The 27,422-nt window shown below is 38.9% G+C and overlaps 1 protein-coding gene across 1 annotated transcript in view; it reads right to left on the reverse strand.

Moving 5' to 3' along the window:
- Positions 1-272: 272 nt before the first annotated feature.
- Positions 273-27,422, reverse strand: part of LOC126412567 (uncharacterized) — a 51,529-nt gene continuing 24,379 nt past the window's right edge. The window contains exons 2-3 of the mRNA XM_050082212.1: positions 23,413-23,583; positions 273-2,673 (exon numbers count right to left, since the gene is read on the reverse strand). Coding sequence (XP_049938169.1) covers positions 578-2,673; positions 23,413-23,583 — 2,267 coding nt within the window. The 3' untranslated portion in view covers positions 273-577. The remainder of the gene's footprint in view (positions 2,674-23,412; positions 23,584-27,422) is intronic.

A 27,422-nucleotide genomic window follows, 5' to 3' on the forward strand; every position in this document is an offset into this window, starting at 1 on the left:
TTTACTTCCACTGTGAGGACGGGTCTTGAGTTGTGCTTGGGTAGCTCAGCTGGTAGAGCACTTGCCCATGAAAGGCAAAGATCCAGAGTTTGAGTCTCACTCCAGCACACAGTTTTGATTTGCCAGGAAGTTTCATACCAGCGCACACTCCACTACAGAGTGAAAATCTCTTTCTGAAAAGATATGAACTAAAGTTGATCTTTTAAAGATGAGACAGGAAATGTCAATGACAATTAAGATTCTGGATCTGATTAAGTGTTCTACACAGGGGATTTAATCAAAGATTTATTTTTAACATGTACAATATTTACATATCAATAACAGAAATTATATTAGTGAAGTAATATAAAGCAAAAAAGTAAAATGTATTTGAAACAATACTGTTTGTGCATTATCACAGAAGTATAAACATGTTACATTCAGGTATGTGAAAACAGTCAAAGGTTTCATGGTGCCTGTTTACATACTAACACAGCCATTCATGTCATGTAAGACAATATAAAAATCAGACTATGTTAACCATCATTAACATGTCAATATATATGTTAACAGTGTGTTACTGCTACAAAAAAAATATTTAAAATCTGAATTTTGAAACAGTCATATAGGCTTTGGATATCCATCTCTTTGGTTTAAAATACTTCCTTTGTTTTTGATGCTGTTTGCTATTATTGTCATGGTATTCTTTTTCAGACTCATTTGGTGGAGGATCTGGAATTTTGCTGTATTCACTGCCAGATTTCTGACGACATGACTTTCTATCTTCAGCTCTTTGAAAATACCAGTTATTCCAGTTATTCATATCCCACTTCCCATTTCTTTTAGCTTTCCTTGCATATGCTCTTTCAAAGAGCCAATCACTTTTGTGTTCATTCTCTCTAGATTCTGCTCGTGCTCTATTCATGTCAATTACCCAATCCCCAGACATGTTGCTATGCCTGTAGTCTTCATCTTTATTCCATTTGTATATATTATGAGTATTTTTCTTTCTTGTGTCATACAGTTTGCTTTTAAAATGTTTTTCTTCTTTATAATGATATTGCTTCTTTAAATTTCTTCCTTGGTCACGATACTTTTCCTTCATTTTTTTAAAATCCTTATGTTTCCATTCATCCTTTCCATTGTTTCTTCTGGTTTCAGCAGACTCTTGCTTAGATTTTTTGTACTTTTTCTTATCATGATCTTGTTTTTTCTTCTTTTTCTCTTTTTTGATTTCACGTGTCAGTCTTTTGTCATATTTACTTAGTTTTGAATGGAGGTGGTGCCGAGTAACAAATTTATCATCAGTTTCTATCTTCGGCAAATTTTCGAAATTAGAAATCTTTCCATGTCTTTCTATAGCACTCCTCTGCGATAAAACTTCCACAGTAGGATCATCTATGACTTTTTTACGTGATGGTGTTTCAGTTGCAGTATACATATTGTTTTCCTCATGAGGGCTGTTAGGATGTTTTCTACAGTGCTCCATGGGGTGTGTATTGTGGTGATAATTAATAAAAACCTCATTAATGAAATCAGAAACAGTGCAAACATTACTTCTCTCAACATTTAACACAGCACTTCCTTTTGGATTTAAGGTAACTTCAATTACCTGCAGGGAATCCATAGCTTTTTCTAAGTGCAGTGCATGGAGGTTAACACTGCTAAAAATTTCATCAATTTTTCTTTTGTCGGTCATATGAGGACTGTTTTCCAGGACTGAATAAAGCATGTCTTTAATATACTGCAGATGTGATTTAAGTTTTGTGGTAGCTTCCATGTTTAGTAATAGTGCTGACTTAAAAATTGGAAAGCTTTGCATCAATTTCTTTGCTTCGTTTCTTATATCCCTTATGTCATCGTGATGCAATGCAAGTACAGATTCAGTGATTTCCTGGACAACATCTTTCACAATATGTTTTAACATACTTTTGTTTGGATCTTCTGTACTAACAGGTGAGTCCTTGGAATCAGTGGCAGCTTGGCATCTTTCAGAAATGTGTGTAGATGTAGATATAGAAATTTTAGATGGTGACTTAGCTAGTGAACCGATCAGCTCCTCTGACAATGCACTTTTTCTTGTTTCTGCTTGGCCTCCCACCCTCACTTGTGCACTTTCTGGAATACTTGTCCTTGTCATGTGTTCATGTATTTTCTTCTTAGAAGTGCTTTCCTCTTGTGTTTTTACTATTACACTTTCAGTGTACGCATTAATTTGTGAAGAACATCCTTTGACTGTGACAGTTTCTGTTGTTTGCGAGGCTGTGGCAGTCTGTCCCTTTCCTTGTGTAGTAATAGTTCCTCCCTCAGTTTGAAGTGCTTTCTCTGGAGAGTTCATGTAGTCAATAACTTCATCTCCCTTGGAGCGATTCCGTAATAGATTACCAATTCTGTCATGAAGCTCATCATCAGAAATGTGACCATTCAGAATATCCTGCCGTAAGTCATCCAAAGATGTTTCAAAGCCTGACACCTTAGCTTCAGTATGTGGACAGGTAAGATTTAGCAAAACTGTGAGGAACACACCATAATTTTCATTAAAATGTTTCAGTTCTGTATAAGCATTACCTGTAATATGCATTACATGATTGTCATAGTTTTTCAGTGTCAGGCAAATGTGATTCTTTAGTTTGAAGTTCTCAGCTTGCAATTTCTTCACTCTTGAGCCCATGTCGTTCACCTCCTCTGAGTAACCTAAAACAAAATACTAATAATTGAAATAAATAGATCTTCAAAGGCATAGAATATAACTGCATCAAATTGCAGCAAAGGCAGTAGCAATTAGCACATGGGTGGTTTCATGTCAAATCATACAGGTGATGTCAACCCGTGGTCATGAATTTTTCTGGAAAAAATATGTATTAGACCTCTATATCATAAGTGTTAAGAAATAAAGTATTTTCATTTATCTTAATTTTTGTAAATGATACAGTCCTTTGAAAAATGCATATTTTGTAAAGAACTCTTAAAACAGTTGAGATTAAAAAAATATATACCTAGTAGACCAAAAGTACTAGAGACCTGGCACATGTTTTGCATTAAAGCTCCCTCATAGTGTGTTGAAATTTATTTGACACCTGCGCTCTTATGGGACTCCTTTAACTTACAAATTTAAGATGAAAATACGAAATTTAAGTTAATTTTTCCACTGTTTTTCTAATTTGGAAAGCCACAGAATGCTACCTTGTCATATTACCAGACACTACTGTAGTAATTATAAATAGTATCTTCTCTACACCAGATTCCTGTATTATATAAATATTTATTACTGAAAATGTGGGAAATATTTTTCTGTGTAAAAATATTTTTAACATTCTGCATACTTCACGTCGCTGAATTTCTAGAGTAAAATACGCATATTGGCACCACTGTTTCCAGCATTCTTCTGTTAATCACAAATGAATGAGAACTTGCACATAAACCATTCTGCATCAAGTTTTGTGTTTGGTTTGAACTTTCTGTTAGATACAATATCAGTCAGGAAATACAGCAGTGAAAGAGTGAAGTGTGTGTACTATGAAAAATAGACAAAAGAAGGTGCTTAAGAAAAGTGAAAACACTTCACAAATGTTGGAAATCTGTCAGAGGTATTGCAGAAATATATTGGTCCTCAAGTAATGGTATTAGCATCACATCCATTGTGCAGGAATTGTTACAATCACTACAAGAAGAAATTTAGTGACACCCCATCTGAATGATCACCATCACCTGAATGTGTAACTGAAGAAGACAGTGCAGACATTTATATTCCTGGATGTGAAGTTGTTGATGCGTTGAATGTTAGCACTTCTGCTATAGCTTCTTCTATGTCCCCCCTTAAATGTCCAGGGAAGCTAAGAAGCACAAGAAGATAACAGTATGTAAAAAGAAAAGTGGAAGAAATTGAAATAAGTTTTGCACAAGCAACACCTTCAAAACTTTGTGAAGTGCATACTGCAGATGCACGTGGTGCAGAACCTGAAGATAGTGATATGTACACGAAATGTGATGTGTGGTTTCAAAACCTAAATATTGATATCCCAGCAGCCACCTATACTGAGAAGGTACAGTTACTGACACTGACGCCAGGTAGCTGCCTTAACCAGTAGATACAGAAATACATGCCCACCGCCTCACATTATTTGATTTCACAAGCTCATAAAATAAAGAACGAAAAAGGTATTTGGGCATGCCCACATTCCTATTGCAGGCAAAACCAAAATAGGTAAAATGCCAGCCAGTGAAGGAAGCATGCACATGTATTTACTGCACTAACTTCCAACTTGTCTGTTATGCCATAAACAGTGTCACAGGAAAGAAGTACAGAGAGATGGACCTGATGTGTTTGTGTATACGTCATGAGCTGCAAGATAAATGCTGGCTGCAGAAGTGTGCAATGTGTCCTGGTGCCGAAATGATGACTGTTGAAGCATTACACCTTTAGGATATTGACAATGATGTAACCTATGCATTATGGGAGGGGGAGAGATGGTGAAGAAGACAGAAGAGCCAGAGAAGTTTGTTACAGAGGTTAGTCACTGGGTCATGAAAGGAATAGCTCACCATCACATCCAGAGGTTTCAGAGACAGGACACAGCAGAAGCAAACTCAGCCACATCCCAGAATACTGACACGTTAGTTCCTCATTTTCACTTTGCTGAGAACTGGTCTGTTGCTTTGCAGAGTAAAATTCAAAGTCTCCACTAGCACATGTCACAGGTTCCAGTATTCAATATTCACATGTGTTGCTCACTTCCTTGACAAATCACACTGTTCTGCTATTGTCAGTGATAATCTCATTCATGACAGTGCACATGCATGCTATACTGTCAGCATGATAATTGATGACATAGCATCTCAAGGCCGTGCATTTCCTAAACATGTGCTTGTGACTGATGGTACAACATCTCATTTTAAAAACTGTTTTCAGCTTTATAAGCTTGGTCAACACTGTAGTACACGAACTATGACAAAAGAGATGAATATTTTCAGGAACAGGTCATGGAACAAGTGCATGTGATGAGGTAGGAGGTCTCTGTAAACATCTTGCAAACTTGCAACAAGAATTAATCTACAGCACAAAGCTGTTAATGCTATAAGAAATGCTACTGAAGTTAGTAACAAAGATGTAACTCTTAATTCTAAATAAAGTACATTAAGGGAATTCTGTTCAAATAAAAAATAAAGAGAGAGAGAGAGAGAGAGAGAGAGAGAGAGAGAGAGAGAAGAGTGGTCTCTTACGAAGCCTGTGGTACGAATTCAATCAAGTCACTACTGGGTTGCATGCCGGAGTAGCACATACATTGCAGGAACATTTCTCCACGAAATGCAGCATATTATTGTATGTGAAATGCAGAGATCATAATATACATTAGAAGACTTTGTAATGAGCTACTTCACTTCTTGTGTGTATGACAATCAGTGGTGGGTGGGACAGATAATAAGTGTCTCTCATGAGCTGCAAGATATAACCGTCTCCTTTATGACACCTCATGATCCTGCTAATGTTTTAAAATGGCCATCATCAAAAAATCAATGTGTAGTTTCCATTTCCCAAGGACTGCTGTTGTTGGATCATCCCTGTCCACATGCAAATTCAGCTTGGCTACAAAGGTTCAATGATAACCTTATGAAAAAACAAATGAACTCTTTTCAACAATGCAGTGTTGATTGTTACATTGTAGGCAAAGTATGGAAAGTCATGAAGTAGTGAAATCATGACAGAAGATCACAATAATTTGTGAATAATATCATAAAAAGAAAAATGGGTATAAATATTCTGTATCACATTTTTGTTATAAAATGCTCTCGTACAAAACTATGAATTGTTTTCCCACTCATTTATAATGTTGTACAGTAATGATTTTGACTCAGAAATATTAGTTTTGCATGATATTTACTTAAACTCAGCAATCAATCTGAGAGTAGAGCTAGGTCTACCTAAAAAATTTCTCACATTTTGTACAAACAAGGATTGTCCACTCTTATCGTACATTCCCTCAGTACAATGACCAACTAACGTACCATGAAATTTTTAGAATATTTACACTGGGGTTTTTGGAGAAAATAATTTCTAAATAAAAAAAAATCAGATTCTTTTATCTTTTGACAGGTTAAGCATTTCATGCATTAATGCCATAACTGACAGTATGCAGTTCTTCCACTTTATCATTTCGCAAGACAGTTAACATCCTGTGACTATTCATATTTTCAAAATATAATTTTGAAATTCACAAAAAAGTTACAAATTTTCACAGTTTATTTAAAAAAAGGTTTCTTTATTACAATTTTCCTTTTTGTTCCATTTCCACAAATACTCTCATTTAGAGAAGTCTGTAACATTTTAACAAATCATCAGAAAAACTAAAAAATTGTTGTTTTGGAGAGGTATCACGTGGAACTTCAATACATATTTTTTCAGCAACGTTTGAAATAGTGATGTGACACATTTACTCTTGACCCGTTTTGACATGAAATCACTCGTTTCTCAATTCGATGAATCATCCTCATGGGAAAAAAAAATAAATCATTACCTAATTACTAAAAGTAAAAGATACTGGTACGTGACTGCAGACTTTTAACGCAAGTGCAGAGAGCAAAACATTAGGACAAATAACTAAAACTTTGTCATTGTTGTATTACTTGTGGGAAATGTATGGCAGCAATTAGATAAAATCATGTCAACATTTATGGTCAGAGTACTTACAACTAGACCAATTAAAAGTGAACTAAACTGTAATTTGTTGTACATCAGCAGTGATATTAATGTCAGGCACGCATATACATGTGTAGGGCTGATTTGCGGCCAAGGTTGTTGAGAAATATTATGGCTCAAATGTGAAACAATCTAATCTGTGTTATGCAAAGCTATGACATCCTCTACACATAGAATTGTGGAAACAGATATTCAAGTATCATTTAAACGAAATGGACTCTAAATAAAATTATTTTATTCACACATCAAGAACAATTCTCTCTCTCTCTCTCTCTCTCTCTCTCTCTTTTTGTATGTGTGTGTGTGTGTGTGTGTGTGTGTGTGTGTGTGTGTGTGTGTGTGCGCGCACGCGCGCGCTCAATGAAGTCAAATCATTCACGAATACTGGCGTATCATTTCAAATCTGAAGGTAAGATACAAATTGAACACATGAAATTTTACAGAAAAAGATGATATACAATCAAATAATACGATAGAGATGAAACAAAAGGAAAAAGGAAAAGATCTTGAGAAGCACTACTGGATGAATAGTAACAACAAAAAGATATGGTACTTTCCTTCCAGGAACCCGGAACAAAAATGATAGTATTTTGTTTCAAAGACATAGTGAAGTGAGCTATGCATCCTGACAATACTATGAGTGATAAAACTTAACAAGGTACTTTGGATTTCTGGAACCATTTCTTAAACTTAGGTTAGCATAATGAGTTTACTCAAGGCAGTCAGAGTGTGGCAACACATCACAATAGTAACATTTTCATGCATGCAATTGTTGCTCCCATCTTCCATTGCCTCCGCCCCCCCCCCCCCCTTTTCCTCCCAATGCTGTAATATTAACTGTTAGCCACGTCTGCAAACAATGTCTGTTGTATTCCTACAAAACTGGCAGGACTTGTGTGACTCTGAAGTATATGTGTGGCATTCCCCATGATTCTATCTCATGGCAACCAAACTCTGTTGTTAATTATTTACACAATTCTATATTAATTTCATATTTTAGTAACCGGCAAGCACAGTGATAAACATCCTATCATGAAGTTTTAGCACCCATTATGATATTTAACCTGTAAAAAACAAGCTATTTTCTTAATTTCGATTCAGTCATTTTAAAAACAAATTAGGTTTTCTACAGGCTGAAGTGTGAAATGTTAGATACCTTTATTGGGTAAGTAGGTTGTTGTTGTTGTTGTGGTCTTCAGTCCTGAGACTGGTTTGATGCAGCTCTCCATGCTACTCTATCCTGTGCAAGCTTTTTCATCTCCCAGTACCTACTGCAACCTACATCCTTCTGAATCTGCTTTGTGTATTCATCTCTTGGTCTCCCTCTACGATTTTTACCCTCCACGCTCCCCTCCAATACTAAATTGGTGATCCCTTGATGCCTCAGAACATGTCCTACCAACCGATCCCTTCTTCTGGTCAAGTTGCGCCACAAACTTCTCTTCTCCCCAATCCTATTCAATACTTCCTCATTAGTTATGTGATCTACCCATCTAATCTTCAGCATTCTTCTGTAGCACCACATTTCGAAAGCTTCTATTCTCTTCTTGTCCAAACTATTTATCGTCCATGTTTCACTTCCATACATGGCTACACTCCATACAAATACTTTCAGAAATTACTTCCTGACACTTAAATCAATACTGGATGTTAACAAATTTCTCTTCTTCAGAAACGCTTTCCTTGCCATTGCCAGCCTACATTTTATATCCTCTCTACTTCGACCATCATCAGTTATTTTGCTCCCCAAATAGCAAAACTCCTTTCCTAATTTAAGTGCCTCATTTCCTAATCTAATTCCCTCAGCATCACCCGACTTAATTAGACTACATTCCATTATCCTTGTTTTGCTTTTGTTGATGTTCATCTTATATCCTCCTTTCAAGACACTGTCCATTCCATTCAACTGCTCTTCCAAGTCCTTTGCTGTCTCTGACAGAATTAGAATGTCATCGGCAAACCTCAAAGTTTTTATTTCTTCTCCATGAATTTTAATACCTACTCCGAATTTTTCTTTTGTTTCCTTTACTGCTTGCTCAATATACAGATTGAACAACATCGGGGAGAGGCTACAACCCTGTCTTACTCCCTTCCCAACCACTGCCTCCCTTTCATGTCCCTCGACTCTTTTCTGTACAAATTGTAAATAGCCTTTCGCTCCCTGTATTTTACCCCTGCCACCTTCAGAATTTGAAAGAGAGTATTGCAGTCAACATTGTCAAAAGCTTTCTCTAAGTCTACAAATGCTAGAAACGTAGGTTTGCCTTTCCTTAATCTTTCTTCTAAGATAAGTCGTAAGGTCAGTATTGCCTCACGTGTTCCAGTGTTTCTACGGAATCCAAACTGATCTTCCCCGAGGTTGGCTTCTACTAGTTTTTCCATTCGTCTGTAAAGAATTCGTGTTAGTATTTTGCAGCTGTGACTTATTAAGCTGATAGTTCGGTAATTTTCACATCTGTCAACACCTGCTTTCTTTGGGATTGGAATTATTATATTCTTCTTGAAGTCTGAGGGTATTTCGCCTGTCTCATACATCTTCCTCACCAGATGGTAGAGTTTTGTCAGGACTGGCTCTCCCACAGCCGTCAGTAGTTCCAATGGAATATTGTCTACTCCGGGGGCTTTGTTTCGACTCAGGTCTTTCAGTGCTCTGTCAAACTCTTCACGCAGTATCATATCTCCCATTTCATCTTCATCTACATCGTCTTCCATTTCCATAATATTGTCCTCAAGTACATCGCCCTTGTATAGACCCTCTATATACTCCTTCCACCTTTCTGCTTTCCCTTCTTTGCTTAGAACTGGGTTTCCATCTGAGCTCTTGATATTCATACAAGTCGTTCTCTTATCTCCAAAGGTCTCTTTAATTTTCCTGTACGCGGTATCTATCTTACCCCTAGTGAGATAGGCCTCTACATCCTTACATTTGTCCTCTAGCCATCCCTGCTTAGCCATTTTGCACTTCCTGTCGATCTCATTTTTGAGACGTTTGTATTCCTTTTTGCCTGTTTCACTTATTGCATTTTTATATTTTCTCCTTTCATCAATTAAATTCAATATTTCTTCTGTTACCCAAGGATTTCTACTAGCCCTCGTCTTTTTACCTACTTGATCCTCTGCTGCCTTCACTACTTCATCCCTCAAAGCTACCCATTCTTCTTCTATTGTATTTATTTCCCCCATTCCTGTCAATTGCTCCCTTATGCTGTCCCTGAATCTCTGTACAACCTCTGGTTCTTTTAGTTTATCCAGGTCCCATCTCCTTAAATTCCCACCTTTTTGCAGTTTCTTCAGTTTTAATCTACAGGTCATAACCAATAGATTGTGGTCAGAGTCCACATCTGCCCCTGGAAATGTCTTACAATTTAAAACCTGGTTCCTAAATCTCTGTCTTACCATTATATAATCTATCTGATACCTTTTAGTATCTCCAGGGTTCTTCCATGTATACAACCTTCTTTCATGATTCTTAAACCAAGTGTTAGTTATGATTATGTTGTGCTCTGTGCAAAATTCTACCAGGCGGCTTCCTCTTTCATTTCTGTCCCCCAATCCATATTCACCTACTATGTTTCCTTCTCTCCCTTTTCCTACACTCGAATTCCAGTCACCCATGACTATTAAATTTTCGTCTCCCTTCACAATCTGAATAATTTCTTTTATTTCATCATACATTTCTTCAATTTCTTCGTCATCTGCAGAGCTAGTTGGCATATAAACTTGTACTACTGTAGTAGGTGTGGGCTTCGTATCTATCTTGGCCACAATAATGCGTTCACTATGCTGTTTGTAGTAGCTTACCCGCATTCCTATTTTCCTATTCATTATTAAACCTACTCCTGCATTACCCCTATTTGATTTTGTGTTTATAACCCTGTAGTCACCTGACCAGAAGTCTTGTTCCTCCTGCCACCGAACTTCACTAATTCCCACTATATCTAACTTCAACCTATCCATTTCCCTTTTTAAATTTTCTAACCTACCTGCCCGATTAAGGGATCTGACATTCCACCCTCCGATCCGTAGAACGCCAGTTTTCTTTCTCCTGATAACGACATCCTCTTGAGTAGTCCCCGCCCGGAGATCCGAATGGGGGACTATTTTACCTCCGGAATATTTTACCCAAGAGGACGCCATCATCATGTAATCATACAGTAAAGCTGCATGCCCTCGGGAAAAATTACGGCTGTAGTTTCCCCTTGCTTTCAGCCGTTCGCCGCAGTACCGGCACGGCAATGCCATTTTGGTTATTGTTACAAGGCCAGATCAGTCAATCATCTAGACTGTTGCCCTTGCAACTACTGAAAAGGCTGCTGCCCCTCTTCAGGAACCACACGTTTGTCTGGCCTCTCAACAGATACCCCTCCGTTGTGGTTGCACCTACGGTACGGCTATCTGTATCGCTGAGGCACGCAAGCCTCCCCACCAACGGCAAGGTCCATGGTTCATGGGGGGGGGAGTTAGAGAATTTAAAAAGGGAAGTGGATAGGTTGAAGTTAGATATAATGGGAATTAGTGAATTGGAGTGGCAAGAAGAACGGGGCCCCTTGTCAGGTACATACAGAGCTATCAAAACAAAATCAAATAGAGGTAATACAATAGTAGGCCCAATCATGAATAAGAAAATAGAAATGTGGGTAAGATACTATGAAAAGCACAGTGAACACATTATTGCAGTCAAGACAGACACAAAGCTAATACCACCACAGTACAAGTTTATATGCGGACTAACTGCAAGAAGAGAACAGAATCTTTTGAAATATGGTGCTATGGGAAAATGTTCAAGATTTGATGGGTATATCGATTAAGAAATGACAAGGTACTGATTCAAATTGGGGACAAAAAGAAATTCATAACGCAAGTTGACTAAAAGATGGCATCACTTGATAGGACATATCCTCAGGCATCAAGGAATTGTCTATTTGACTATGAAAGGAAGTGTGTGTGTGTGGGGGGGGGGGGGGGGGGGGGATTGTACAAATTGTAGACAGAGACCAAGGCTTAAATACAGTATGCACGGATGAACTGATATAAGTTGCAATAATCATGCAGCAATGAAAAAGCTTGTACAGGATAGACTAGCACCGACAGCTAAAAAGAACCAGTCTTCAGACTAAAGGCAACAACAACAACAACAATTTTAACAAACACAAAATTAGTTGTATACCTGACACCTACAACTGCTGTACAGATTGCACACTTAAACTTGGCCCTAGAGCAGAGGATGCTTGGTGTGAAAGCATGTGATCGGCTCATGGTGCATTGGCTGTTAGGTCAATCCCACCTCCCTCTCACAGAGCAGCCAGCTTTTCGCTTTCAGAAAAAACGAAAATCTAATAGATGAATACATCTCAGAGTGGCATGAAAGTTGATAGCAAGTTGCTAGAAGGGCCAGGTATAGACACTTTGCTTATTTTTGTAAATAATATTATCAATCACTATGAACAACACTGCACACAAATCCACACAAGATACACAGTGGCTACTTACTGCTATGGCATTCAATACTGTTACAGAGCTGAGACTGGCAATGAGCAAAAACATTCTGAAGCAGCAAAAAACCAGTCAACTTTCACCGGTAAGAGACAGGTAAGTTAAAGTGAGCCATCTGTGATATTTATGTGTGGGCTGTGTCATATTTCACATCACTCACTTGTATCTCAACAGTAACACAATATATGGTAGATGCAACTCATAAAGAAAGTTGAGAAACAAGAATAGGTTATGAAATGAATTTGTCAATTGTAGGAAAAAAGTGGGAAAGGTACTGGTACAGGATGGAAAATGCCGTGTCGGGTAGACTGATCGTCTGGTGCAAGTCTTTCAAGTTGACGCCACTTCAGTGACTTGCATGTCAATGGGAAGGAAATGACGATGATAAGGACAACACGACACCCAGTCCCTGAACGTCTCCGACCCAGCTGGGAATCGAACCCGGGCTGTTAGGTATAACATTCCGTCATGCTGACCACTCAGCTACCAGGGGCGGACACTGGTGCAAGATAAATACATAAGATATATTACATGCATGAAAGAGAAGAAAGTTGAAACTGATATTTCCAATAGTCAAAATTATTTGTCTTTGCCAGGCGACTTCATATTGGTCACATAGGTTAATACCTTCTTTTTTGAGTGTCATAAATGTCATATTAAGACTGAATGTATTTTGCTTTATTTTAATGTATGTTCAATGGTGAATGTAACAATATGGTTTTTCTTACAATTTTGTTTGCTAGGATCATAAAGAAGGGAGATAACACTGACTGATATTAAAAAATCTTATATGTACCAACTCCAGTGTAATGGTTGTGTTGATCTGTATTTAGGGCAGACCAATAGAACATTTGAAGCAAGAACATGGAAATATGGCACCGACCATTTAATCTTCTATGTAGGAACACAAAGAAACACACAGCTGTAAAAGAGAAACAATTTACTGGGTCACAGAGTGACATCAACAAAAATGCAAAGTGTTGTTCGTGTAGTGCTGCACGTGCACGGTGGAACTGGTGATGACAGTCACTGACCGGGCTGTCCCTCATGGTGGCCTCGGGTATTTGCAGGCACACTGTTTGACGGTGATGTGCAGTACATTTGCCAAAGTAGCCTGCCTTTGTTCACTGTGGGCGGTAGGTGCAGTAAACAGCAAGTTACTACACTCCTCCTTCCTTGTGTGTGTGTGTGTGTGTGTGTGTGTGTGTGTGTGTGTGTGTGTGTGTGTGTGTAGGTGGGTGGGTGGAAGGGACAGTGGGGGAGCAGGTGTCGCCATCCATGATGCTGTGCACTGTGCACAAAGACTCATCCATGGCGGTGCTGGGGATGGTCGTCGAAGGCATGAGAAGTTCCTGATCTGTGTAGAATAATGCCACCACCTGCAAACCCCAGGACTGGCGACAGTGGAGGGGGGAGGGGGAAGGGGGGGGGGGGGGAGTTTAGATCTTGGAGCCACAACAAGGGGCACCAGAATGGACAGCGATGATGGCGGAATGGAAAGGAGAGGCACTATTGATAGAGGCCTGGCTTCTGTCACCACTGAAGGCAGTGCCAACTCAGTGCAGTGGGAGGTGTCAGCACCTGCTGCAGAAAGCAAACTTGCCATCAGTGCTGATGAAACCCTGACTATTGGCCTGCTCAACCCTTGGAACAGCCAGGGCCGATGAAGAATGAGGTGCGCCCACAGCTTGAGGAGGGGGCCCTGTGCTCATCCTAGAACACAGCTGATTCTGGTGGCATACTTTGACTTGATCTTCGCTGCAAACCATAAAGATATGGCAACTGTGCTGGCTGTGGATGACAGGTGGAATCCAGCTGACAGCAGTGTACGAACTCAGTGGGACTCTAGGTCGCAATTGCTGTCATTCTGTAAGAGCATTAAAAAAAATTAAAAATTAAAAAAAATGTGAGAGCCTACTCAACCAGGAAATCTTCCACATAATTGTGCAACTTCATTTCAAATGTTTGGACAAGGTATTCCAATTCGCCATTTGTCTTCACATGGAAATGGCAAACACCACTGTGTACAAAAATCCTTAAAAGACTGCACCACAAACTGAGAAACACTGTCCAAAACCAAGGTGCAAGGCATGTCTCCTATGGAGAATATCTTCAAAAGGGCCTTGACTTTTCCATCTGCCGCCACAGAGTGACATACAGAAAACAAGACAAAGCATCAGTTACTAATAACCCGAAAATTTCTAAAGAAGGACCAGCAGAATCAATGTGGACTTATTCTTCTGCTTCTTATTCTTTTCATTTATTTTATTATTCAATATCTGGGGATAATAATTTTTACTCAAGATTTTCTTTTGATGAGAAGTGTTGTGAAATCTGGTCCTAATAGTACTGCAAAGAATAAACCTCGTAGTGCTCGAGTATGAATAGATTCTATAAGACTGTGGTGTGCTCATGTTACGGTTGCCCCTGAGGCTTAAAGAACAGCTGTATTAAGTAATGGAATTTGTATAGGATAAAAAGGTTGAATTTCTATTTGGGGCATAGTATTCCTCATTCAACTGTTGGTGCCAGTCTTCTGCTAAAGAAAGCTCAGAAGAATGATACAAAGAATAAAACTTCTGATGCAATAAATAAAATTATTCCTCATCGTAATCCAATGAATACAAATCCTGTACATAATCCTTAATTTATAGTTAATAATGTAATTCCAAATCCAATAATGAATTGGTTAATATTGAATAGGTGGACTCATTTTGCTAATCCTGATATAGAGCTATTGCTCCAATTGCTCCTGTTAATGGTCAAGGTCTGTAATCTACTAAGTGGCATCGGTGGTTTGAGGGAGTTGTTAACATAAGTTCAGTAACTTCTCTAGATTATAAAATTCTTAAAATTGAGAAAACATGAATTAAAGCTACTGCTGATTCTAGAATAAATAGAAGTATTTGTCCAATAATTAGGAATGAAATGAAATAAATTTATTGCTATAGATGGCCCTGTATTTCCTAATAAGGTTAATAATAGGTGTCCAGCAATTATATTTGCTGGTAGTCATAGTGCTAGTGTAACTGGTCAGGTAACATTCCTAATTGCTTCAATTAGTACTATAAATGATATTAGTACAAGGGGGTTCCTTGAGGAACAAGGTGTGTAAATATATGATTAGTGTGATTGATTCATCCAAACAGAATAAATCTTAATCATATAGGTAAAGCGATTGCGAATCTTAATGCTAAATGTCTTGTTCTAGTAAAAATATAAGGGAATAATCCTATGAAATTATTGAATAATATTATAATGAAAACTGAAATAAAGATGAATGTTGTTCCATTAAATGATTTTGGTCCTAATAATGTTTTTAATTCATTATGTAAGGTTAAGTTTAGCTTATTTCAGATAATATTAATTCGTGGTGGTGTAAGTCAAAATATTGATGGGATTAATAATAGTCCTAGAAATGTTCTAGTTCAATTTAACGATAAGCTAAAGATGTTAGTAGATGGGTCAAATGTTGAAAATAAATTTGTTATTATTTTCAGATTAGATTTTTTTATCTCAATTGTTCTTTTTTCTGCTTTTTTAATAAGATTAGGTTTAAAGGAGAAAAAGAATTTATTTAACTAAATAGAATTAAAGTGGCTGAAAATATAAGAAATAGAGAGAATCATATGAGTGGAGATATTTGAGGGGCTGCATAGGGGTCAGCCATGGTGAAAAAATAGGGTGTAGCGCTGCTTCCCAACCCGAACACTGGGGCAGGCCACAACGAGGCGTTCCTCCTCCTGATCGATGACACATCACAGTGTATACTTGAAAGGAGAGACAGCATTGGTCGTATAGTTTTGTTTATTATCGCAAAATCGATTTTCTGTCACTTAGTGACCATCTTCAGTGCTGTAATATATAACTTAAATTAGTAAGCACTGGTGTCAATAAGCTTGCAGCGATCACATAGTCTATGTGATCGCCGTAAGCTTATTGACACCAGTGCTTACTAATTTAAGTTATATATTACAGCACTGAAGATGGTCACTAAGTGACAGAAAATCGATTTTGTGATAATAAACAAAAATATACGACCAATGCTGTCTCTCCTTTCAAGTATACCCATTATCTGGTCGTAGAGCACAGGACACTATGGAGTCGCCAATCAATAAACATCACAGTGTGTCAACAATTTTGTGTGAAAGATTCCCCAGTCATCCTGATGTAATAAGCGAGGAGCCTCCCATCTCTGAGCTGCATGAACCACAACATGGGGAGTAAACCCTTCCATCGAAAGGTGAATAACACATTCAAGAAGGAGAGGCAATGGCTGATCACATAAAAATTCTGAAGCAGATCTGCCCGGCCCAGCAGAAATTGGGCCATCCGTCTTGTATCGTGCATACGACATGCTGGAGCACTGGATCCACTGCCAAAGCAGAGGCAATACCAGAACTGATAAAGAGAAAGCCATCCACTGTGTGCATTGCCTCCATATCCAGTTGGAAACAAAGTACTTCCTCCTGCTTGAACAAGGAGTCACGTGAGTTGGGAAAAAGAACCAGCATTCGCATAATTGAGACATGGGATGACAATGGATCTAATAATTGTACCAGGACAAGAACAGAGCCCAACGCTGCAGACAATGAGTGGCTTTGTCCGGTAAGGCACTCATGGCCTAAACAGTGAAAGTAAGGGCTTGTGGTTAGAAATTAAATGAAGTTTCGCACACATGAATTTTTTAAGGCCCAGACAATAGTAAAAGTATATTTCTCCATCAAAAAATAATGTTGCTGAGCCGAGTTGAGTGTTTCTGATACAAAGGCAATGGGCTCTTCGGAGCCATCTGAATGTTGATGTACCAGGACATACTGGAACACATCTATCGCCAGGACTGGATGCTTGCCGGGTTGAAATATGACCAAACACGGCACTTAGTGAAGACTAAGCTGCACAAAAGCATGCTAACAGACTGCAGACCAAACAAATGGAGCACTTTCACAAACCAACAGGTGCAAGGGCTGGGTGATAGTACCCACTCTGCGAATGAGCTTGTGACAGTATCCCACTTTGCCAAGGAGTGCCTGAAGTTCTCATAGCCATAATGGCAGCAACATATTCTTCAAAGTGGCACACTTCCTGCTGGGGAATTACATGGCCCAAATAAACAATGGAAGGTTTGGAGAAGTTGGATTTAGCTAGGTTACATTTAAGGCATGTGGTCTGCAAAATAGTAACAAAGAATGGAGGTTACATAGGTGACCCTCCATGATAGCACCTGTCATGACAATATCATCAAGAGAGTTAATGCGATGAGGGACAACAGTAATAAAATTTCTAAAAGATGTTGAAAGATGGCAGGTGCACTAGCAACTCCAAACATAAGCTGTTGATACTCACAGTGGCCAAAAGGCATATTAACGACAAGCAACTGTTTTGATGATTCATCCAACAGGATCTGAAGGTAGGCTTCACTCAAGCTGATTTTCGAAAAGAACTGACCCCCCCCCGCCCACTTTGCAAAGGTCTATCTACAACTGACTGTGCATTAACAGTGACCTCGAAGTCACCACAGAGCCAAAGCCTACTGGACGGCTTCTATACGATCACTAAGAGCATAACGCACTCACTTGAGGAAATTGGTCTAATCATTCCCAATGATGTTAAGCAATCCAGCTCCATCTTAACCTGGTCACATGAAGCTACTGGCACCAGATACATCCAAAAAAAGGGAGGGCAGGCAGAGGGTTTGAGGTCGAGGGGTCCCGTGAAATTGTTTGCAAAACCTAACCCTGGGGCAAAGAGAACCAAAAGCTCAGAACACAAAATATCCAATTTGTTACATGTTAATTGGCCTGACACCAGGTACACTGCATCTGCAATAGAAAAACCAAAAGTAGCAAAGGCATCTAACTAAAACAGATTTTCAGTATTTGCATTGTTAACCAACAAGTACGTAATGGAACTGACTTGTAAACTGTTTTGGCTGTAAATTCACCAGGAACAGCAATCTGCTGTTTGCTATAGCTTACCAATCAACATTCAATGTGTGCCAACAGTGGGAACCCAAGCCTGTCTTACATCTATGTGCTGAGTGGCAACACAGCGGCCACCGTGTCAACTTATAGGATTAATGGTTTAGCTATCACCCGCACTTCAATGAACAGTTTGTTCTGGCTTGCAGACAATAATAAACGATGATGAAACAGCATGAATATCAATGTTCACTGATTCCTGTAATGACTCCTGGGGTGGAAGGTTGGGATGGAGATCGAAATACCCCTGCCACGTGCCCTTTCTTTTACATTTAAGAAGCCCACTGCTTGGGGCAGGCCGCCTGCTGGTACTGTGCAAAAGAAAAGGAGCATGAAGGAAGTGTTGTTCATTTTCCCTGCTGCTTATAACATGTTTTACTACGTCAGCCCAGTTGGCTTCTTTGTATTGCGGCTCCCTCCTCTTCCCCCAGTGAGCCAGGCTCCATGCACCAGGGCTTCACACTGTCAACAATGCCATCAAAATCTCCTCTAATGTACCATCTTCAAGCTGAAGGGCACATTGATTCAACTCCTTATTTGGGACCAAACAAATGACTGTCTCTGACAATGTTGTCGGCATAAGATATCCGGGACGAACCAACACTTAATGAGTGAGGCTGTGAAGCTTGGCCGTCCAAGCTCAATATGATTGCTGTGGCTGTTTGTGACACTGGTAGAATTCAACACATGCAGCAACCACTTGCACGCACTTCTGGTGAAAGGAAGACAGCAAACTATGCATATTGTCAAAAGAAAGTGATGCTTGTTTCTGCAGAGAAGCTAACTGGCACACAAGGTATGCACCATTAAAAAAGAGCCTTATCGACCTCTGTGCTGACCACCTGAAATGCCATGAAATGTTGACAATGTCTCTTCTCATACATGTCCCAGCCCTTCGGGAATTCATCACGGGGGACGAACGGTGGTAGGTGCCTGAGCCTGGGTAAACGTGGCGAACAAACATTCCAACATAGCCATATGCACCTGCTGTTGTTGCAGAAGTTATGGGGATAAAGCCTCCATGGAGGAGCTGATGCCAGAAAAACCACAGAATCCGAAACACACAAAAATTTGACCCTCGATGTTGCCATTTGTGTTCTGATTAGGAACACAAGTAAATACATGGCTGTAAAAGAGATACAATTTATTGGGTCAGGGAATGGCATCAAGAAGAGTACAACAGAAGTAGTCTACATGTCTCAAACCCATTTACCAACCAAGGGCATGGAGGCCCGTTCATGCCTTTATAAAGACACTATACATGTCATGTGTCAATAGTGTAGTGCTGCACGTGCACAAAGCATCTGATAATGGTAGTTGGTGACCAGGCTGCTCCTGGTGACCATCTCAGGTAGTTGTGGCCACACAGTTTGAATTTCAGTACACACTAATCTTGCCGCCGTGGCCCCACTTACATCTGCTGTTAGCAGAAGGTGTAGTAACCAGCAGGTTACAGCATTCAACATTTGCAGAACACTTCCAAGAAAACACCCACTGCCCTACCACAACAAAAACAGACATGAAAATAGTCAGATTCAGTAGCAAGAAACATTTTTTAACCGTATAAGAGAACTTCCAAAACACATAACAAATGAAAATACAAACATTAGTGTGTTGTGGTCTTCAGTCCTGAGACTGGTTTGATGCAGCTCTCCATGCTACTCTATCCTGTGCAAGCTCCTTCATCTCCCAGTACCTACTGCAACCTACATCCTTCTGAATCTGCTTAATGTATTCATCTCTTGGTCTCCCTCTACAATTTTTACCCTCCACGCTTCCCTCCAATACTAAACTGGTGATCCCTTGATGCCTCAGAACATGTCCTACCAACCGATTCCTTCGTCTAGTCAAGTTGTGCTACAAACTCCTCTTCTCCCCAGTTCTATTCAATACCTCCTCATTAGTTATATGATCTAACCATCTAATCTTCAGCATTCTTCTGTAGCACCAAATTTCGAAAGCTTCTATTCTCTTCTTGTCCAAACTATTGATCATCCATGTTTCACTTCCATACATGGCTGCATTCCATACAGACACTTTCAGAAACGACTTCTTGACACTTAAATCTATACTCGATGTTAACAAATTTCTCTTCTTCAGAAACGCTTTCCTTGCCATTGCAAGTCTACATTTTATATTATCTCTACTTCCACCATCATCAGTTATTTTGCTCCCCAAATAGCAAAACTCCTTTACTACTTTAAGTGTCTCATTTCCTAATCTAATTCCCTCAGCATCACCCGACTTAATTCGACTACATTCCATTATCCTCGTTTTGCTTTTGTTGATGTTCATCTTATATCCTCCTTTCAAGACATTATCCATTCCGTTCAACTGCTCTTCCAAGTCCTTTGCTGTCTCTGACAGAATTACAATGTCATCGGCAAACCTCAAAGTTTTTATTTCTTCTCCATGGATTTTAATACCTACTCCAAATTTTTCTTTTGTTTCCTTCACTGCTTGCTCAATATACAGATTGAATAACATCGGGGAGAAGCTACAACCCTGTCTCACTCCCTTCCCAATCACTGCTTCTCTTTCATGTCCCTCGACTCTTATCACTGCCATCTGGTTTCCGTACAAATTATAAACAGCCTTTCGTTCCCTGTATTTTACCCCTGCCGCCTTCAGAATTTGAAAGAGAGTATTCCAGTCAACATTGTCAAAAGCTTTCTCTAAGTCTACAAATGCTAGAAACGTAGGTTTGCCTTTCCTTAATCTTTCTTCTAAGATAAGTCGTAGGGTCAGTATTGCCTCACGTGTTCCAATATTTCTACGGAATCCAAACTGATCTTCCCTGAGGTCAGCTTCTACCAGTTTCTCCATTCGTCTGTAAAGAATTCGTGTTAGTATTTTGCAGCTGTGACTTATTAAACTGATTGTTCGGTAACTTTCACATCTGTCACATCTGCTTTCTTTGGGATTGGAATTATTATATTCTTCTTGAAATCTGAGGGAATTTCGCCTGTCTCATACATCTTGCTCATCAGATTGTAGAGTTTTGTCACGACCGGCTCTCCCAAGGCCGTCAGTAGTTCTAATGGAATGCTGTCTACTCTAGGGGCCTTGTTTGACTCAGGTCTTTCAGTGCTCTGTCAAACTCTTCACGCAGTATCGTATCTCCCATTTCATCTTCGTCTATATCCTCTTCCATTTCCATAATATTGTCCTCAAGTACGTCACCCTTGTATAGACCCTCTATATACTCCTTCCATCTTTCTGCTTTCCCTTCTTTGCTTAGAACTTGGTTTCCATCTGAGCTCTTGATATTCATACAAGTGGTTCTCTTTTCTCCAAAGGTCTGTCTAATTTTCCTGTAGGCAGTATCCATCTTACCCCTAGTAAGATAAGCCTCTACATCTTTACATTTGTCCTCTAGCCATCCCTGCTCAGCCATTTTGCACTTCCTGTCGATCTCATTTTTGAAACGTTTGTACTCCTTTTTGCCTGCTTCATTTACTGTATTCTTATATTTTCTCCTTTCATCAATTAAATTCAATATTTCTTCTGTTACCCATGGGTTTCTACTAGCCCTCGTCTTATTACCTACTTGATCCTCTGCTGCCTTCACTACTTCATCCCTCAAAGTTACCCATTCTTCTTCTACTGTATTTCTTTCCCCCATTCTTGTCAATTGTTCCCTTATGCTCTCCCTGAAACTCTGTACAATCTCTGGTTTACTCAGTTTATCCAGGTCCCATCTCCTTAAATTCCCACCTTTTTGCAGGTTCTTCAGTTTCAATCTACAGTTCATAACCAATAGATTGTGGTCAGAATCCACATCTGGAAATGTCTTACAATTTAAAACCTGGTTCCTAAATCTCTGTCTTACCATTATATAATCTATCTGAAATCTGTCAGTATCTCCAGGCTTCTTCCATGTATACAACCTTCTTTTATTATTCTTGAACCAAGTGTTAGCTATGATTAAGTTGTGCTCTGTGCAAAATTCTACCAGGCAGCTTCCTCTTTCATTTCTTAGCCCCAATCCACATTCACCTACTACGTTTCCTTCTCTCCTTTTTCCTACTACCGAATTCCAGTCACCCATGACTATTAAATTTTCGTCTCCCTTCACTATCTGAATAATTTCTTTTATTTCATCATACATTTCTTCAATTTCTTCATCATCTGCAGAGCTAGTTGGCATATAAACTTGTACTACTGTAGTAGGGTTGGGCTTCGTATCTATATTGGCCACAATAATGCGTTCCCTATGCTGTTTGTAGTAGCTTACCCGCACTCCTATTTTGTTATTCATTATTAAACCTACTCCTGCATTACCCCTATTTGATTTTGTGTTTATAACCCTGTAGTCACCTGACCAGAAGTCTTGTTCCTCCTGCCACCGAACTTCACTAATTCCCACTATATCTAACTTTAACTTATCCATTTCCCTTTTTAAATTTTCTAACCTACCTGCTTGATTAAGGGATCTGACATTCCACGCTCCGATCCGTAGAACGCCAGTTTTCTTTCTCCTGATAACGATGTCCTCTTGAGTAGTCCCCGCCCGGAGATCCGAATGGGGGACTATTGTACTTCTGGAATATTTTACCCAAGAGGACGCCATCATCATTAGCCATACAGTAATGCCGCATGCCTTCGGGAAAAATTACGGCTGTAGTTTCCCCTTGCTTTCAGCTGTTCGCAGTACCAGCACAGCAAGGCCGTTTTGGTTATTCTTACAAGGCCAGATCAGTCAATCATCCAGACTGTTGCCCTTGCAACTACTGAAAAGGCTGCTGCCCCTCTTCAGGAACCACACGTTTGTCTGGCCTCTCAACAGATACCCCTCCATTGTGGTTGCACGTACGGTACGGCTATCTGTACCGCTGAGGCACGCAAGCCTCCCCACCAACGGCAAGGTCCATGGTTCACTAGTAACCAAGTGCTATCTAAGCTGATGGCAGTGGACTTGCACAACATAAAAATATTAATATATTTGTTATCAGTGAAAGTGCTGTGCGCAAAAATTGACGATGTATGTGCAGAAGAATGTTAGGAATTCTGTAACCAAAAAACTATACGTAACAATAATTGTAAGTTGAGGCTTCAGAACTGTTTGTGATTCTAGTGAAAAAAAAAGTTAAAGTGACCACTGAAAATGCTTTAAAATAAAGCAAATCACATTTGGTCTTAATAATACCCTTATTACAGTCATAAAAGATGTTATTAACTGCCATAACCTGTATAATCATGATGTCAGAAAAAAGACACAAAGAGGGCAACACGTACAGCTGATTATAATGTATGGTATCTTACCAAGGTAATGTCCTACAGCAAGTCCTACAACAACTGAAGCTGCAATTACCATCAGTATGTTGAGAGCTGTATTAACATCTTTGTTGGGATGATGAACATATTTTTTGTTCTTCGGTCCATTCACCTCTTCATCTGTCTGTGCAACATCGTAGTCCATCTCTCCAAAGAGAACTGAAAAGATTGTTCACAGTGAAACTGGTTTCTTGTTCACATCATTTTTAAAATTAAGTATAGCAAATTCACTCTTTAATGTACACAAGAAAAGGAGGTATCCTTGGAAAAGGCCGGGAGACATAGGAATATATCAACAGAATTGTATCATAGTGAGAAAGAGATTCAAAAATAAGATATTCAAGTATAAGGAATAAGGTATATGATATTAGCTAGTAAAAACAAAGTTGATGTGACTTACCAAATGAAAGTGCTGGCAGGTCGACAGACACACAAACATCACAAACATACACACAAAATTCAAGCTTTCGCAACAGACTGTTGCCTCATCAGGAAAGAGGGAAGGAGAGGGAAAGACGAAAGGATGTGGGTTTTAAGGGAGAGGGTAAGGAGTCATTCCAATCCCGAGAGCGGAAAGACTTACCTTAGGGGGGAAAAAAGGACAGTATACACTCACACTTTCGTCTTTCCCTCTCCTTCCCTCTTTCCTGATGAGGCAACAGTTTTTTGCGAAAGCTTGAATTTTGTGTGTATGTTTGTGTTTGTTTGTGTGTCTGTCGACCTGCCAGCACTTTCATTTGGTAAGTCACATCATCTTTGTTTTTAGATATATTTTTCCTACGTGGAATGTTTCCCTTTATTATAACCATATTAGCTAGTAAGGTATACTGAGAAGCTCATATAGACACAGATCACACTTTTGTAATAATAAAGAGTACACTGAGGAGTAAGAGAACTGATAAGAAGAAGCAATGCGTAAGTCAGTAGGACAGTAAGTACTAAGGAATATGAGATACGTTTGAAGTTCTCTGAAGCTGTATAAACTACAGTAATGAATACAGCAAGTGGCCCTGGTGAAGTGGAATGGGTATCATTAAAATGGGCACCCACAAATGCTGAACAGTCAAATATGGGTACAAGATACACTACACTCGTTCGTCCTCTGTTAGAATATTGCTGCGCAGTGTGAGATCCTTACCAGGTGGGATTGACGGAGGACATCGAAAGGGTGCAAAAAAGGGCAGCTCGTTTTGTATTATCACGTAATAGGGGAGAGAGTGTGGCAGATATGATACGCGAGTTGGGATGGAAGTCATTAAAGCAAAGATGTTTTTCGTCGCGGCGAGATCTATTTACGAAATTTCAGCCACCAACTTTCTCTTCCGAATGCGAAAATATTTTGTTGAGCCCAACCTACATAGGTAGGAATGATCATCAAAATAAAATAAGAGAAATCAGAGTTCGAACAGAAAGGTTTAGGTGTTCGTTTTTCCCGCGCGCTGTTCGGGAGTGGAATGGTAGAGAGATAGTATGATTGTGGTTCGATGAACACTCTGCCAAGCACTTAAATGTGAATTGCAGAGTAATCATGTAGATGTAGATTTAGATAACTGCAACGAAAAATTTGATGATGGAAGAAACACTTCACTTTATTGGTAAAAGTAGGAAATACAAAAATGTTCAGGGTAAAAAGGAATAGGGCAATATAAGACACTTAGGAATGAAATTAACAGGAAAAGCCAAGTGGCTGGAGCAAAAATGTGAAGACAACGGGGAAAAAAAGGTCACTGGAAGTGCAGACCCAGTACATAGATCAGTCAAAGCAACTTTCTGTGAAATTACAAGAAAATCTGTCAACATTAAGGGTGCAAAAGAAATCCCACTGCTGAACACAGAGAAGACAGCAGGATGGAAAAAATACATTGGAGAATTTATGAAAGGGAGGAACAGTCTACTTACAAGATAGAAGCAGAAATAGGTGTTGATTTGGAAGATGTAGAGGATTTACTATTAGCCACAGTTTGAAAGCACTTTCAAAGGTCTGCAATCAAATAAAGGAAAAGGCATAGATGACTTTCCTTTACAATATCTAAAATTATTGAGAGATGTGGCAAACAAATGACTGTTTTAGTTAGCATATAGAATCTATGAGGCTGGAGACATATCAGCTTAACAGCTGATGCATCAAAGTTGCTGACAAGAATAAGGTAAACACGCCAGGGAGGGAGTTCTGATGCTAGATTTGATCATGGGGGCAAGACTTTTGAAAAATCAGGATACCTACTTAAGATTTATTGACGTAGAAGAAGCAATGGAGTTAGACGTTTGAAATTTTCAGAAAAATAAGGATAACTTAGAGATAAAAATTGATTACATACAATACATATAAGAATAAAGAGGACGCAGTAAGAACACAAGACCATAGAGACAAGGGCTCAGTAAAAAAAAAGGGGTGTAAGGCAGAGGTGCAGTCTTTCTCTGTTACTGTTCAAACTGTACATCAAAGAAGCTATGACAGAAATAAAATAAAAGTTCAAGAGTAGGACTAAAATTCAATGTGAAAGGATATCAGTGATAAGATTTGCTCATGGCACAGCTATTATCAGTGAAAATGCAAAAGAATTATGGAACCTGTTGAATGGAACAAAATGTCTACTGAGCACAGATTATAGACAGAGTGAACAAAGAAAGAAGAAAGTAATGAAGAGTAGTGAAAATAACAATAACGATAAACTTGAAATCAGAATTGAGAGCAACATAATAGACTAAATGTTGGATTTCTATTACTTTGGAAGCAATATATAACATTACATGGAGGTTATAGTAAACAGACTAGGAAAGGCAACGAACTAATTCTTCACTAAAAGGAAGAAATTCTTGAGAAAGTACATCTGGAGCAAAGCACAATGCAGAAGTGAATTGTGGACTGGGGGAAAAGTGGAACAGAAAAGAGTCAAAGCATTTTGGGTTAGATGTTAGAGTATGCTGAAAATTAAGTGAACTGGTTAGATATGGAATGAAGAGGTTCTATGTAGAATCAGTGTGGAAAAGGATCTGATGGACAGAACAGGATGATAGGAAAAGTGTTAAGAATTAGGGAACAGAGTGTAAAAACTACAGGAGAAAACGAAGATTGAAATACATCCAACAACTATTTGAGGACATTGGGTGTGAACATTATTCTGAGACAAAGATGTTGGCACAGGGAAGAAGTCAAGCTAAACCACATCAAACAAGCCAAAAGACTAAGAGGATGGGGGAAGTGTAGGAAATATCAGAATATTTGAACTCCAACTAACACTAAAGTTCACTTTAAACAGGTTTTTAAGTTTTCCGATGTATAGAGAACTACAATGATCTCTGACAACAGCAGCAGAGTAGCATAGCAGGAGCAGCAGTGGCTTCTCTCAAAAGTACCCGTTCTTCTCCTAACACACAAAAATAAAATAAAAAATAGGAATCTAGAAGTGATTACCATGTTTACCAATGTTGGTAGAATAGCACTAGTCACAATTTGTTTTTAATAAACTTTTTGAAAGTTGAGTGTTCTCCTTCATGATAGGACTTGCTGGGCACCACATGTGAATGAATAATTAAATGAAAGATAAGGAAAAATTGCAGTATATTTTTTCCACAAACAGGTAAGATCAGTGCTGTTTAGGCATGGCAGTATCTTTATAGATTACAAATAAACAATTGGGAAGCTTCTGCATTGTTCTTAAGCGATTAAGCAGGAAGTCCTATCAGACTAGTATATTCTATGCAAAATATACTAGAAACAATGTATGCACTGTGAAATCCCATATGTGCCTACATTTATGACCCTAAACAACAGAAAATGGATTTGATCCAAAAAATGAGTACATGTATCTCCTTGCAATAGACATATACTTATCTCTTATTTCAATGAATCTGGCCACACTCACAAACTATAAGCTCTCCGCAAAATATGTCATCTATAGACTGAATATGCAGTACGACAATACTTAACGTACATCATCAGAATGCACAGCAACATGGAAACTTTTCCTGTAATCTCATCATGATAGGTGTCAAAG

The sequence above is a fragment of the Schistocerca serialis genome, chromosome 7 (genome assembly GCF_023864345.2).
Source record: "Schistocerca serialis cubense isolate TAMUIC-IGC-003099 chromosome 7, iqSchSeri2.2, whole genome shotgun sequence".
NCBI lineage: Eukaryota > Metazoa > Arthropoda > Insecta > Orthoptera > Acrididae > Schistocerca > Schistocerca serialis.